The sequence below is a fragment of the Oenanthe melanoleuca genome, chromosome 7 (assembly GCF_029582105.1).
Source record: "Oenanthe melanoleuca isolate GR-GAL-2019-014 chromosome 7, OMel1.0, whole genome shotgun sequence".
NCBI classification, from domain to species: Eukaryota; Metazoa; Chordata; class Aves; order Passeriformes; family Muscicapidae; genus Oenanthe; species Oenanthe melanoleuca.
The window spans coordinates 2,082,787-2,096,883 of NC_079341.1; the positions used below are offsets into that span (position 1 = coordinate 2,082,787).

General features: G+C 43.3%; 1 protein-coding gene across 8 annotated transcripts in view; it reads left to right on the top strand.

The window, feature by feature from the left end:
• AGAP1 (ArfGAP with GTPase domain, ankyrin repeat and PH domain 1) overlaps positions 1-14,097 on the top strand; it is a 304,896-nt gene that overhangs the window by 243,573 nt on the left and 47,226 nt on the right. For 5 of the 8 annotated variants that reach the window (XM_056495964.1, XM_056495966.1, XM_056495968.1 and 2 more), the window contains one exon: positions 6,066-6,143. The exons of the other annotated variants lie outside the window; for them this stretch is intronic. In XM_056495964.1, the coding sequence (XP_056351939.1) occupies positions 6,066-6,143 (78 nt within the window). The remainder of the gene's footprint in view (positions 1-6,065; positions 6,144-14,097) is intronic. 8 annotated transcript variants of the gene reach the window in all.

Consider the following 14,097-nt stretch of genomic DNA (forward strand, 5'->3'; position numbering starts at 1 on the left):
TAGTCATATTTCCAGTTGTAAAAGACATGACAAAAGCAAGGGAATTGAGTCAGAAACTCTGCTTGCTCACTGCTTCACTCACCTGGAGTAAATCAATAAGGATTTCTTTCAATAAAAATACTAAAATGCATTTTAAGACAAATTTTCAATAAGCACATTTTGGTGGGTGGGGGTGGTTTTACATTTGAATTATTAGAGTGGGGCAGCTGGGGTTTACAGAAAGCTGTCATGTACCATTAAAAGTGAAAAAAAGCAATGATGATCTTGACAAATCCCATTTTGTCAGGGAAATATTTTTGTTTCCTCTGCAGGAAAACCCCTTATGGTTGTTTTGTGGGGTTTTTTTTAGTCCAGATGTGTACAAAAAGGAGGTGACAAACTGATTCCCTTAATTCCATAATAGCTCAGCTGGCCTGGTGAAGTCAACCAAAATTGGAGGAACTAACCTTAGGGATGAGTGGCTGGAATGCTCCCAGCCAAGGCTTGTTTTGCAGAGCTGGAGCTGGGGGTCTGGTGATCACAGCCAAGCCATTCCAGCCCTGTTAGATAGCAGGAGTCAGAGTCATTAAATAATTATACCTTTGATTAGCTGCTTTAACTGTTCATTGCCTTTGAAATATGATAGTATAATTTAAAGCTTTTATTAAAAGACAATTTTTCTAGGTGGTTGAAAAGGATTTTTGTGTGTGTGTGTGTGTGTGTGTGTGTGTGTAGAAAAGAGCCATAATTTTCTGCTTCAGATAATGAAAAACTGAGAAAAATGTTTCCAATTACCATTTCCTTTTTGTCAATTGGAATCTTGTATGTTTATAGTGTATTGGAAAGGCACTGAAATCGTTTAGTGGGTCCTTTACCTACTGCAGAAGTTTGGATGGAGAAATTGCATGAGGGGAAAAAAAAACAAACCTAAAAACATTTTTTAGAAATGTTTAATTAAAGTAACTTTTTTCCCCCTGTCACCAGCAGAAGTATGAATGTGTTTTCATTTTTTTCCTGCTTCATTTGAAATGTTCAAAGCTGAAGAGAAGCCAAACGTAATTAACTATTAATATGGTTTGAAGTATTACTTCTAGAGTATTTTGTGGGCTTAAAAGAGAGCTTGGGAAAGGATTTGAGTTGCAGAGGAAAGAGTTGGGTTTTTTTGTACCAGACATAACAATTTTAGCTGTGTTTGGGGAAATTTCTGTAACTTAGCACTTTTTATATATAACTTTACATCAGCTTGTTTTTTCTGAGTGTTCTGGAGTCCAAAAAGGATCACATTGAGGGCTGTTGCCATATGAAATATTTTCTGTACCCCCATTTTTTTGGTCCTTTGGGGCATATGTCTTCATAATCCCTCCTTCATAATCCAGAAAAGTTGGGAGACTTCAGAGTCACGTTCAGGTGTTTAAAGATGATTCATTGTGGAAATCTGGTTTAATAAATAGAAAAATAGTGAATATGCTTATCATCCCTTCCCATGGCAGGGGATGGAACCACATGATCTTTAAGGTCCTATCCAACCAAAACCTTTTTTTGGGTCTGTGTTTTTTATAAGATCCAGGCACTTTGTGGCATTTTTTTTGTTTTAAAATTTAGTGTTGGACAGATCTCAAAATGCAATCTATCCAGTTCATTTTACTTAGAGATACATATTTATGTATGGATCTATATTAGATAAGCCTGGGGTTTGTTTGGAAGGGGTTTTAACCCTTTTTTCCTCCTTTTTTTGAGGCATTCCTCATTTTTGAGGAATTTTAGTCATTTCTGCTTTCGCATAGGATAAGACAATGTCAAGCCCCTTCACAGTCGCAGAAACAAATTTGCATTATCCAAGAATCTCCCAAGCTGCATCTTAATGAAATCATTTCAGTGCTCTGACCAAAGAGTGGGGTCTTATTGGACAAGTTGCTGACCAAGAAGAAAGGAAACTTCCCAGCCTGCCCCTGATGTAACCACACATGGTGCAGGAAAACTCGAGGAGGAGCAGAGGGAAGGCTGAAGTTTATCCCTAAATATTCAGCTTTTCCTTCTGTCTGCTGTTGTAAATCAGCTTTCCTGGGCAGATGTTACCTGGAGAAGCTCCCCTGGCCTGTGCTGTGGGAGGGGGATTTTCCCCAGGCAGCTCCTCAGTGTTTAGGTGCTGCACACCCAGGGCAGAGCAGCATTGCTGGGGTGCCCGGCCAGCCCTGTTCGTGCTGTTTGTGTCACACTGGGAAGATGCTCTGGCACAGCAGCCCCTTCCCCCAGCCTAGGTGCAGAGATCCTATTATTTCTGATAATTGATGCTGAGGGCTGTGGCGTGCCTCATTTAATCAGCAGTGCTCAGCACACTCCAGGGATGTAATTCATGCACGCTCCCACCTCCAGCACGGCTGGCGAGGCTCGGACATGCAGCCGGGCGGCCACAGCAGTTTTTAATCAGCTGGCTGAGGGCTGCTTGTCTAATCAGCAGAGAGCTCTGTCACAGCCAGACCAGAGGTGGCATTAGCACATCTGGAATGCCTCGCTGCAGCACTGCAGGGAGGCTTTTGGGGTTACACTGTACATGTCAACACTCTCCCAGGAATAAAAGCGTGTTTCTGCTTATCAAAATGTAAAAAGAGCTGAATTGAAAAGGGTTAATGCAGTGTTTTGTTGACTGTAATATCCTGAGCATCCTTAGAGAACTTCCCTACAAACAGATGTGTCCTCAGATCACACGTGGGTTTAAACCCTTCCTACAAACACTTCCTGCTTTTGGAAATAATGCTGTGTGATCCTAGTGGTAGCAAGAATATTTCCTACAGAACCTGACTAATCAGAACTAGGCAGGACAAGCAGATTCATTAGCAGAGAAGAAATAGCAGCCCTATTAAAGAAAGCAAACACAGAAATTCTGTCTGCGAGGGGCTTCTCACAGCTGTAAAGTTATTGCCTGAGCAAATACAAAGAGAGGTGGTAATTGGGAGTGATTAAGTTTAATTGATTCCCAGTTCCTCCATATCTTAACACAAGGCTGTCCTGAAGCCTCGTTTCCTCCTTCCTGTACCAACATACATCTTCTCACTGTGAGATGTGCAGGTGTAAAAGCTGATTGTACATGCATGGAGACAGTTCAGCTCACAGGGGCTCAATAGCATCAGCAGAGGGATGGTCTGTGTCCCCAGATCTGGCTGGGTGGCCTGCCAGAGCTGCAGCTGCTGCCACCACTCCCTTGGTAGGGAAAAGGAAAATTTCTCCACTGAAAGGGTGGTCAGGCATCAGAACAGGCTGCCTGGGGCAGTGCTGGAGTCACCATCCCTGGAGGTGTTCAAAATCTGGGTAAATGTGGCACTTTCTGGTGTGGCTTAGTGGCCATGGTGGAGTTTTTTCAGATGTTGGGGCAGCCACAGCTTCCCTGGTTTCTCAATATCCCAGGACCAATGCTGTTTGCTACTTCAGTAAAAGTTACATTAAATACTGGGAAGTTGTTAACTTCATTCCAGATGTTTGAGGTTTGAGAAAGTCTGTGTTTTTTTCCTGTAATCTTTAGTTAGAAACACCTCTTGGTGACATTTTTGGAAGACAACACACTTCCAGAAATTACTTAAAAATCAATCTGCCTTAAAGATTTTTTTTTATTGGGGAGTTTTGCTGTTAGATAATGAAGTATTTCTTACAGCATTTTATTGGTAACCTGCTGGGGTTTATTTGATTAAGCATATATATCATATAAAAAACAGACTTGGATAATAGACATAGATACAGATATATAGAGAGATATAAAGATTATATGGATGATGTAGATTATATGGGTGATATAGATATAGATATAGATATAGATATAGATATAGATATAGATATAGATATAGATATAGATAGATAGATATATTTAGATACAGATATAGAAATAGATCTCTAGAGCTGGCAACAAGAGCTTTTGTTGGGTTACCTTTGGGACCAGAAAGTGAACCCAGAGCAGACCAACTGAATATCCTGGGAAATAATTCAAAGACAAAGCAGGCAGATAATGACCTGCAGGGCCTATACCCTGGGTGTGTAATTCCAGGGCAGGCAGGATAGGATGGCTCTGCTCTCCCTGGCACATCAGTCACCCTGCAGAGGCTTTGTTTGGCACTGTCCAAGCCCTTACTGAATCCTCAAAGGCAGGAGAGCACCTGGAGGAAGCAGGCAGGAGCCTAATCGATGGCAAAGGATGCACATGCATGTATCAGGACCTCAGCATCTCTGTGGAAAAAGTCCATTTGTTTAAAGGGAAGGGAAAGGCCTGACACTTAACACATGAAAATGGATTATTTCATCAATAGGTTAATAGAAAGGCAGGCTGTGGGTTCACTCCTGCTCGCACAAACGTGCCATTAGTGTGTGAAAAATGGGAAAGGCACTGGGAAAGGGTCTTTGTGCACTGGAGACCATCTTCCCTTTCAGAGGGGTGCCAAACCTCGATTTTGCCTATTTATATGCAAATGTTTCAGAGGAAAAACAAGTTTTCTGCAGGGCAATTGTGCCTCTCTAGTGCAGAGACTTCTTAAACAGGTCTTAAAATGAAAGGGTTTTTCCAGTTTGAAGGATGCACCCAGCGAAAACACTTTTAGATTTGATGATGTCACTCAGATTCCAGTCCTCCTTTTCAGCATTAAAGATGGCTTTATTCAAATCATACCTAGCTTAACAGTCAGGGGTGTTCAGGCAGTGCTCTTCCAGCTTTAATTCTTCAGCTGAAAATGGAGCTTCTGGTTAAAGCCTGGAATGACTTCATGTCACTGTTCCTTTTCCTGTGAGCAGCTGTTTGGTCTGAGTTCCATGGGGCATTAAGAAATTCCCTTATAAATATTGAAGGAAATGTTTTAAATTGTTGTGTCCCAGTGCTGGCTGTGTTGTGGGGAGTTGATGACATCCTGAAGAGTGAGGGATGTGTGGTGGGAGGGAGAAGAGTCTGAGGTCCCTTAGAAGACTTTCTGAGTCCAACTCAGCACCATCATGTTCACCACTAAACCCTGTCCCACATCCAAATGCCATTTCCACACTTCCAGACATGGCAATTCCACCAATTCCCTGTTATTTCAGTGGCTGTCGGGTGTCCTGGTGTACTCAGATGTTTCATCTGCTTCCTGTGTGATGAAACCCAGCATAAACATTGTGTTTTAAAGATTCTGAAGAAGGTGAAAATGTGCTCTCCTGAATGAGTTCAAGAGCAGAGTGCTTTTGAGCCATATTTTCTGCTAATTGTGAAGCAGCAGCTCAGAGGATCTCAAAGTTTGAGTCAATTCTAATAAAAACAAGGGTGTTGCTATTCTCTGTAAAAAATAGCCTTTTTTTTCCCTCTCCTTTCTAAATAAACACTTTGATTTTGTAGTGGGGAAGGAATTTTGGAGCAGCCTAGGATAGCAGAAGGTATCCCTGTCCACTTCAGGGAGTGGAACAAGATGGGTTTTAAAGTCCCTTCCAACCCAAACCGTTCTGGGATTTTATGATTCTACTTCTCTGAGCTCAGTGCTACAAAGAACATTCGTTGGTATGAGGATTTAAGGTCATTACATCATCACCTCAGTTTCTAAAGGTGATGATGTAAAAAGGAGATTTAAGGGTGAACTCCAAGCACCAAGTGATCCCCACGGGCTCTTGGAGGAAAAGGAGCTCTTGTCTGGCTGTGTTTTGTCTTGAATTAAATCACATTTTACAGTAGCTGTTTCCACTCCTCTATCTTTTGCACAAATACTTCCTGCCTTTTTTATCTTTTTTTTTTTTTTTCAACTTCTACTGGTCCATTTTGTCTATTCCAATAACAGATCCATTTAATCTTGTCAAATTGTGTCATGTTGTGGTGACTGAAAGAAGAATCACTCTGAATACAAGGTTTTCCACACTGGCCATGGATTGCAGGGGCTGAGTGGTCCTTGTGTGGATTTTCTGTCTACAGCTCTTCACGTGTGAACAGGCTCGTGCTTGTATTTTACTTCACATGCTTTTTGATGTTTCTTTTCTCCCCTTTTTCATTAAAAAAGAATATTTTTTTTCTTCCTCCCCCTTCTTTTTTCTTTATTTTTATTCTCTTTTTTGTTTTTTTTTTTCTCTCTTCCCCTCCTGCTCTCTGGACGCAGCCAAACGCAAAGCTTGGAAACTAAACCGTGTTGGTAGCCTGCGAAATATTTACAGCAGCAGCAGCACCAACACCGAAGGTAACAAACCCACCTGTCCCAGACAAACACCTCCTCTCTCCCCCCCTTTTTTAAACCCACTTCTCCAAAATTTCGCCCTCCTTGCCCCTCTCCCTTTCCCCCTGGAAATGAGATTTGCCCCAAGCATGCGTGTTTGTTTCCACCCCGTGTTTGCAGAGTCATTCCACTTGGTCTTTTCATCTTTCTGTTCGTGCCTTTTATTTTGCCATTCATGTTCCTTTCAGCTTACTTAAATTTTGACCTTTCCCTCTAGTCGTGGAGTGGTGATGTTTAAATTACTTCAGGAACCCATTTTCTCCTTTTATTTATTTTTTTTAAGAGATACATATATATATTTTCCCTTTCTCCATGTGGGCACTCAATGTAATATTTCCCAAGTTATTACGGTTTTTAAAAGTGTTAGTATCAGGTGTAATGATCTGTAGCCAAATACAATAGTGTGCCATGACATTTAAGTAACAATCTTAATTTGTTTTGTGCAAGCCTTCTCCATAATGCTCTTTGCAGCTCTAATCCAGAGGCGAGACAGTGCCGGGTCATTTGCATGTGTTACTCTTGCTTGTAAATTCTGGATATTGTTGTATTTCTAAAGGTCACCCGGTGCCAAAGTTCACAAATTGACTTACATTGCTTTTTTTTCCCCCACCCAAGACAGCCATCATGCCTTTTGTATAATAGCACATGGAATTTTATGTATTTATTTCCCCCCTCCCCTCTCCATCTTCATTTGAACAACACAATTATAAACTTTCTCTTTTTTTTAATATATTTTTTTTTTATTATTATTACAAATGTCAAAGGTCAGAATGACTCATAAACCAAGCAAGAGCAGGGGGGAGAAACCAGCACCACCATCTCCAGCAGCATGGAAGAGGGATGGTGTAAGGAATAGAGAATGCAAAATAGGTCACAACTCAGTAATCTCGCTATAAGGGAGGGGGATTTTTTTTTCTCTTCACTTAAGTGCGAACCAAATGGGTCAAGTAATCGCGAGCGCATGCCCTAACACTAATTGACTTATTTTGGAATGATTATAACTGTAATATTTTTCTTAATGTCACTGTTTTCTGGGCTGTTGATTTTAGTGATTGCCAAGCGGTGGCATTAAATCTCTTGTAAATTTTAAATTGCATGCTATTTCTGTAAACAAGTCCCTCTGTTCACATCCTGATCATTAACCTTTGGTGATTTATATCACCGTCCTTTTTTTGCACAATTACAGCCCAGCCTGCTGCCGGGGGCCTGGCTCTCCCTGCCAAAGTGTGCACAGGAAACAAAAGTGGGGTTTTATTCCAGCTTGTTAAGGCAGATATTTTTCTTTTTTGAAGTATAATTTTATTTCATTTCTCAGCCCAAGTGTAAAATTACTGCCTTTCAGAACTGCTAAACTGGCTGGTTTGATCCTTTTGTTGTCTTTTCAAATATGAAGAGAAAAATATGAAAAGACAGAAAGTCACTATCAGATATTCATAAGTCTCGGGGTTGTCTTTTCCCCACAAAGATACTTTAATAATTTTAAATTTTCTATTTGCTGTTTATACCTCCCAGCCCAGTTTTTCATCTGATCAGGTTTGTTTGTTGTTACAAGTTTAGTGCTTGAGAAGCTTGTGATTTTTGATCTACCTGTTAAAGAACTGAGCAGAGGAACAAATACATGGAATTCCCTTGTGTTTTTTAGATCTAATTTTTTTAGGACCTGGCTAATTTGGGGAGTCTTCTATCTTACTGATCAAACTAAGTACTGAAGGCACCTTGGTATGGGAACATGGTCCTGCTGGCCATGCCCAAAAAGTTTTGAGACACAGCATCAAAATTAAATTCTAAAATTGGGCAGATGTATCGTTTTTGGGATTTTTTATCTCCCCACAACCTGGAGGTTCAATGTTCATAGCTTTGGGTTGGTACTGTGAGCCTTTGTGTGAGAGCTGCAATGGTGAGACATGCAAATGTGGAGTTAATGAGCATTGTAAGTATTAAAACCCACATGTTTAGATAATTATGCCTTCAAAAAAGAGAACGATGATGGGAAATGACAGTCCAGAATAACAAATCTGCTTTGGTCCTTGGCACACGCTTGCTCGGTTGCACTCACACCTATTTACACACCAAGAGGTTTCCAGCAGCTTCAGCCCCAGCTTGAAAAGCTCTCCAGTCATTTTTAACACCTTCCTGGTGGTTTTTGGGTGTCCAGTGTGTGCTGCCAGGTGGGCAGATCTCAGGTGCTGCAGTTGTGCTTCGGGTTATGATGGTGATGCCTTTTTGGGCTACCTAAAACCAGAGGCCAGGCAAAATTAAGTGAATAAAAGCAGTTAAATTTAAATTAAATTTAATTTATTGAAGGGCCTTCGGGTACATTTAAGGCAGACAAAGCTCCCCCCCAGGGGCTACACCCAAAAAATGGACAATGGGTCATGGGTTTTCACACTTTTGTAAGTTTGGTCCATCGGCATATTGGGGGTTAATCTTCCAATTACAGCTGTCCCCCATCTCTGGGGGCCTGAGGCAGTGAGGTGTCCTTGATTGCCAGGCCTGGAGAGGAATTGTTTTCTCTCACCAAAATGGGAAAACAGCAGCTGACACTCTGTATGGAGTTTAGAGTTACACACTAAAGAATTGCAGGATTTCAAAGATATGCAAAGTCTAAAAGCTAAAATCCTAATGCCTCAATGGTCCCCAGCATGGGAGGACTCTGCCTCAGCTTCCCCATCAGAGGGGCTGCTCTCTCCTGCTTTCACAGCAAAAATAATCTTTTGGGTGGGATTTTCACCAGGTGTGGGATCCCAGCTGAAGGACTCAGCCTTCTGAGGGTGTTACAGAATCACTGAGGATGGAAAAGCCCTCCAAGGCCATCAAGTCCAGCCTGGTCACCAGCCCAGAGCACTCAGTGCCACATCCAGGTGTTCCTTGGGCTCCTCCAGGGATGGGGACTGCATTCCAATGTCTGACACCTTTTCCATGGAGAAATTCCTACTGCTGTCCACCCTGAGCCTCTCCTGGCCCAGCCTGAGGCCCTTCCCTCCCCTCCTGTCCCTGTTCCCTGGGAGCAGAGCCCAAGCCCTGCCTTGCTACAAAACTACAGCTACCTCCTCCATCAGTGCTGTCTCATTACAAGAAACCTTACTGTCATTGATTTTAGAGTTTGCCTAAACTCTTTAGTTTTCAGATTTTGGGAGTTTTCCATAGGGAGCCATACAAATTAGAAGGTCTCACATTCTCCCTGTTGCTAGGCTTGAAGGAATCCTTTGGTTTTTTAGGGGGAAAAATAGGTAGTAGCAGTGAGTTTTGCTTAAAACAAACCCCACTCTGGTTTTAAGAGTACCTTGTACCTGTTATCATGGCAGTGTTATTAACATGCGGAATTATTTCTTTATATTAACAGATTTGAGGCCAGGTTGGACAGGGTTTGGAGCAACCTGGGATAGTGGAAGGTGTCCCTGCACCTGGCAGGGAGTGCACCTGGATGATCTTTATGGTCCCTTCCAGCCTAAACCATTCTGTGATTCTGTGATTTTGCAGCACAGCAGGAAGGATTATCTTTAAGGAATTAAATGCCTGTGCTCTGCATGCTTAAAGATATTAAACTCTGACTTTTTTTTTCCTCTCCTCACCGTTGCATGTGTGATTTTGGTTGGATTTGCTGGGCACTGAGGGAAAACTTTCTTTTTTGGATACTCATGAAGTCCCAAGCTACCTTTGGTTTCAAGGTGATGCTGTTGCTGCCGTGGTGCTGTGCCTGTGCAATGAGTTACATCCTGTCTAAGCTGTATTTTGAAAAAATTTTCAACTTGCGTTGTCTTGTCATGCAGATAAACCATTGAGCCCGTGAGGCAGAGAGCTTCAGTGCCTTCAGCCTTTCACCAGCACTCAGCTAAATGTGATATAGACAGAATAAAACTCTTCCAGTGGAACACAACCTTTACCAAGAGCTGTGGGCAAGCGATAGCAGAGCTCCATTGTCCTGATAGGGTTGATTTTCAGAACTAATTAGATTTAGACACTAGGTTTGGAAAGGGGAGAGAAGTATTAGCATAGCCATGCCCAGTGGGACATGGCACAAATATTTCTTTAATTGAGGCTGCTAATAAACATACTTATCTGCCAAGTGAGGGGAGTAATTCACACCGAGTGGCAAAAGGTAACGCGACCTAACACGCATGGGACGTAAATAACACGTTGTAAACAAATTGTGAGTTGTAAACAACTCCTGTTGCTTCCCAGGGCACCCCAGCAGCTCTTCCCTCTCCTCCTTCTGAAAGGATGAAGGGTTATGGTGCTTGAGCAGAAGAGATTTTCAGGAGAGGGAGGAGGAGGCCATGAAAAAGGAGCTTAAATAGGTCTGGGTGCTACTTGGGGCAGGCTTAGCTGGGATTCAGGCTGTAACCTCAGCTCTTGAAGGTGCTTCAGGAGCATTTGAAACACACCCTCGAGGGGGTTTTGGTGCTGCACTTGACTTCTTGTTGCTGGGAAGTGTTTGCTGTGTGAGTGGCACCGCCCTCCAGATGTGCATGATGAGTTACTGTTAATTAGCAGCAGCGCCAGCAGCCTCTGATATCAGACAGCTGTGTTGGGCAGAAATACAAATGAACAGCCTGCTTGGCCTGGAAGGCAGAAGATCCAGTCTTATTCCTGGTTCTGGCAAAATATTCATAAATGCCTCTTAGAAATACCTAAATGTTCATGTGTTTCACTGCCAGCTTTTAGGATGGGTGTGATTTCTGCATGGCAGAAAGGAGCCCTTGCCTCCTGTTGACTCCCTGTCCTGAAAGGTTGGAGCAGCTAATCCTTGAGGTCCCTCCCAGCCTGATCTTCTGGGATTCTGGGGCTTTGAGCTGTGCCTGTCACTGGTGCAAGGTGTCAGTGGTTATTTATGCAGTTCTTAATACTGAGAGTAAAATAGGCAGTGGAAGTGGAGACCAAGCTGATTTGTGTACAGTATTTAGAACCACTCCTGAGAGGTAGCAGGAGGCGTGAGTGTTTCCTCTCACATGGGTTTTCCCTACGTTCCATAGACTTAAAATGGAGTTCTCTGGAACAAGTTATGGACTAATTGTATCCTGTGGTAATTTTCAGAGTGGTTTTCTAAACCTGATCTCAGTCCCACATCACAAACACGTGGGTAGGGGAAAGCAGTGAGGCCATGCCCTGAACATTTGCTTTTTCTTCCACAATCCATTGCTCCTAAGAAATTTTATCTCTTTGTTTTCCAGAAGTGGGTGGGCTGTGGCAGTGTCTGGTTTTTGGCAGAGCAAAATAAATGTGAACTTGGGTTAAATGCAGTTGACTATGGAAAGGTGATGGTGAGAAGAGTGTCCCTGGAATCCCAGAATGATTTGTGTTGGAAGGGACCTTAAAGGCCATTTCGTTCTATCCCTGCCATGGGCAGGGACACCTTCCACTGTCCCAGGTAGCTCCAAGCCCCATCCTCCTGGCCTGGAACATTTCCAAGGATGAGGCAGCCACAGCTGGGCACCCTAAAATTCCCTGATTCCATGCCTGCTTCCACTAAAAGAAAAAATCTCTTGTGCTTTTCCTTCCATATTATCACAATCTCACAATTTTGGCTCATTTCCCATTCTAGTCAACTTCCCTCTTCCAAAAAAAAAAAAAAAAAAAGGCAAAACAAACAACAACAGCATTTTAGACATCTCCTGTTGATAATAACTTCCAAATGGAAGTCAGTGGCAGCTGGTTCTTCATACTTTAACCCTTCCTATGCTGCCCTTCCAGGAAATAATTGATGACTGATTGGCCCATTAACCTTTTTTTCAAAAAAAAAAAAAAAAAAGTTTGACAGCCTGGACTTGTGTAATGAGGAGGGATTCCTGGTGAAATCAGGCTGATGGCTGAGTTGCTTGCCCCTGAGGATGCAAAATTAGCCCCGTGGGACCTCGTCTGCATAGAAACTGGACACAATTAGTGTAATATCCGGTGTTATTAATGTAGTTTGGAGTAATTGGGCAGGTTGATTTCGACAGGTTGATGGTGCTAAAATACTATTATAGTGGACCTTTCCATGAATAACTGTTAAACATGGAAAACTGTTTAATAAAATTTTGTGATTGGGCTCACAGGGATTTAAATAGCACAACCTATAATTTGACTGAAGAGTTAAAGTGAACAACTTCATCCTCCTGCCTGGGTTTTCCTGTTCCTGCATGCTGTGCTTAAAGACATACAGGAACAGGTTTGTTCCTTGTCTTCTGAAGGAATTGCCCTGGGGGTGATGTGGAGCAGGCACTGCTGCTTTGTTTCACAGTTGAGCTTGGGGAAAAGAAATATTGGTGTGTTTAAGCAGAAAGAATTAGGGAAGGTATCTTCAACCAGCACAGCTTTTGGGGAGTAAACCTGAAGCTTCAGAGGATAGAGAATCATGGAATTACTAAGGTCAGAAAAGACCTACAAGATCATCAAGTGCAGCAGTTAATCCAGCACTGCCATGTTCACCACTAGTCCATGTCCCCAAGTGTCACATTTACAAATCTTTTAAAGCCCTGCAGGGATGGGGACTCCAAACGACCCTGGGCAGCCCCTTCCAGTGCCTGACACCCTTTCCATGGAGAAATTCTCCTGGTGTGCACCCTGAGCCTCCCCTGCCCAGCCTGAGCCCGTTCCCTCTCCTCCTGTCCCTGTTCCCTGGAGCAGAGCCCGATCCCCCGGCTGTCCCCTCCTGTCAGGGAGTTGTGCAGAGCCACAAGGGCCCCCTGAGCCTCCTTTTCTCCAAGCTGAGCCCCTTTCCAGCTCCCTCAGCCCCTCCTGGGGCTCCAGCCCTTTCCCAGCTCCGTTTTCTTCTCTCAGAATGTCCTTCCAGCCCCACCTGGAAATGTGCTGCAGCTCTCCTGGGCTTGTTTCTGCTGGGCAAACCATGTGTGTGGGATCAGCATTAAAAAAGAGGAGATCAGAGGGTTCAATGGTGCTGCAGAGACCTTAACTGTGTTGTCCTACAGGAGAGACAGTGCACAGCACTGAATGTAACTTCATTTATTGTGGAGCAGTTCCTCTTAGCTCTTCCTCATGAAAGCCTGAAAGCTGTGCCTGATAAACGAGGCTGTGTGCATGATTTATTCATGGCATTTTGGGAACTGTTTGTTACCTGTTTGTTTGGAGCACGGTGCTGCTGAAATGGAACAGTTGTAGCTGTGCAGCTGCATCATTTATCTTTGACCCAAAGTGAATGACATGGAGCTGTGTCAGGACACGGTTTAGGTTGGATTTTAGGACAAGGTTCTTCCTCCAGAGGGTGCTGGCACTGCCCAGGGAATGAGCACAGCCCCAAGGCTGCCAGAGCTCCAGGAGCTCTCAGGGATGCACAGGGTGGGATTGTTGGGGTGTCTGTGCAGGGACAGGGGTTGAACTTGGATCCTTCTGGATCCCTTCCAACTCTGGATATTCCATGATTTCTTTTCCCACTTATCCCATTCACTGTATTTCAGTAAAACTCCTGCTTCATACCTGAAAATAACCTTCAGCTCTGTGTTTATCCCCACCTCAAGGTGCCAAGTCACCTCCTGCAGTTTTTAAGGCATCCTTGGAGCAGTGCAGGCACTGGCCCTGCTGACATGGAGCTTATCCAAGAAAACCCCTTGTCCCAGAGCTTGGGAACACAGCTGCCAGCGGGCAGCAGTGCTGTCTTTAAATCTGGTGCTGGATTTGTCCCTGATCCTTGCATGTTTATGGATGATGAGGGAACACAGTAGTGTCATGGCTCTGAATATATAATAAGTCATTATCGGACAAAATGTTCTTTCTGAAGCTCGTTATGGCTGATGTTCACCAGAATTCTGTGCTCTATTATTCTTTTCCTTTCATGCTTCGTGCCAGCCCTTCCCAATTGCACTTACTGTGTTTCAGCTTCCTTGATTTTTTTAATTTGGCATTGGTGTCCCATGTGTAGGTGTGGGGTGTATGTCCATTTATTTCAGTTCTGCTGATATTTCCATGTGCTGCTCCTCTGGCC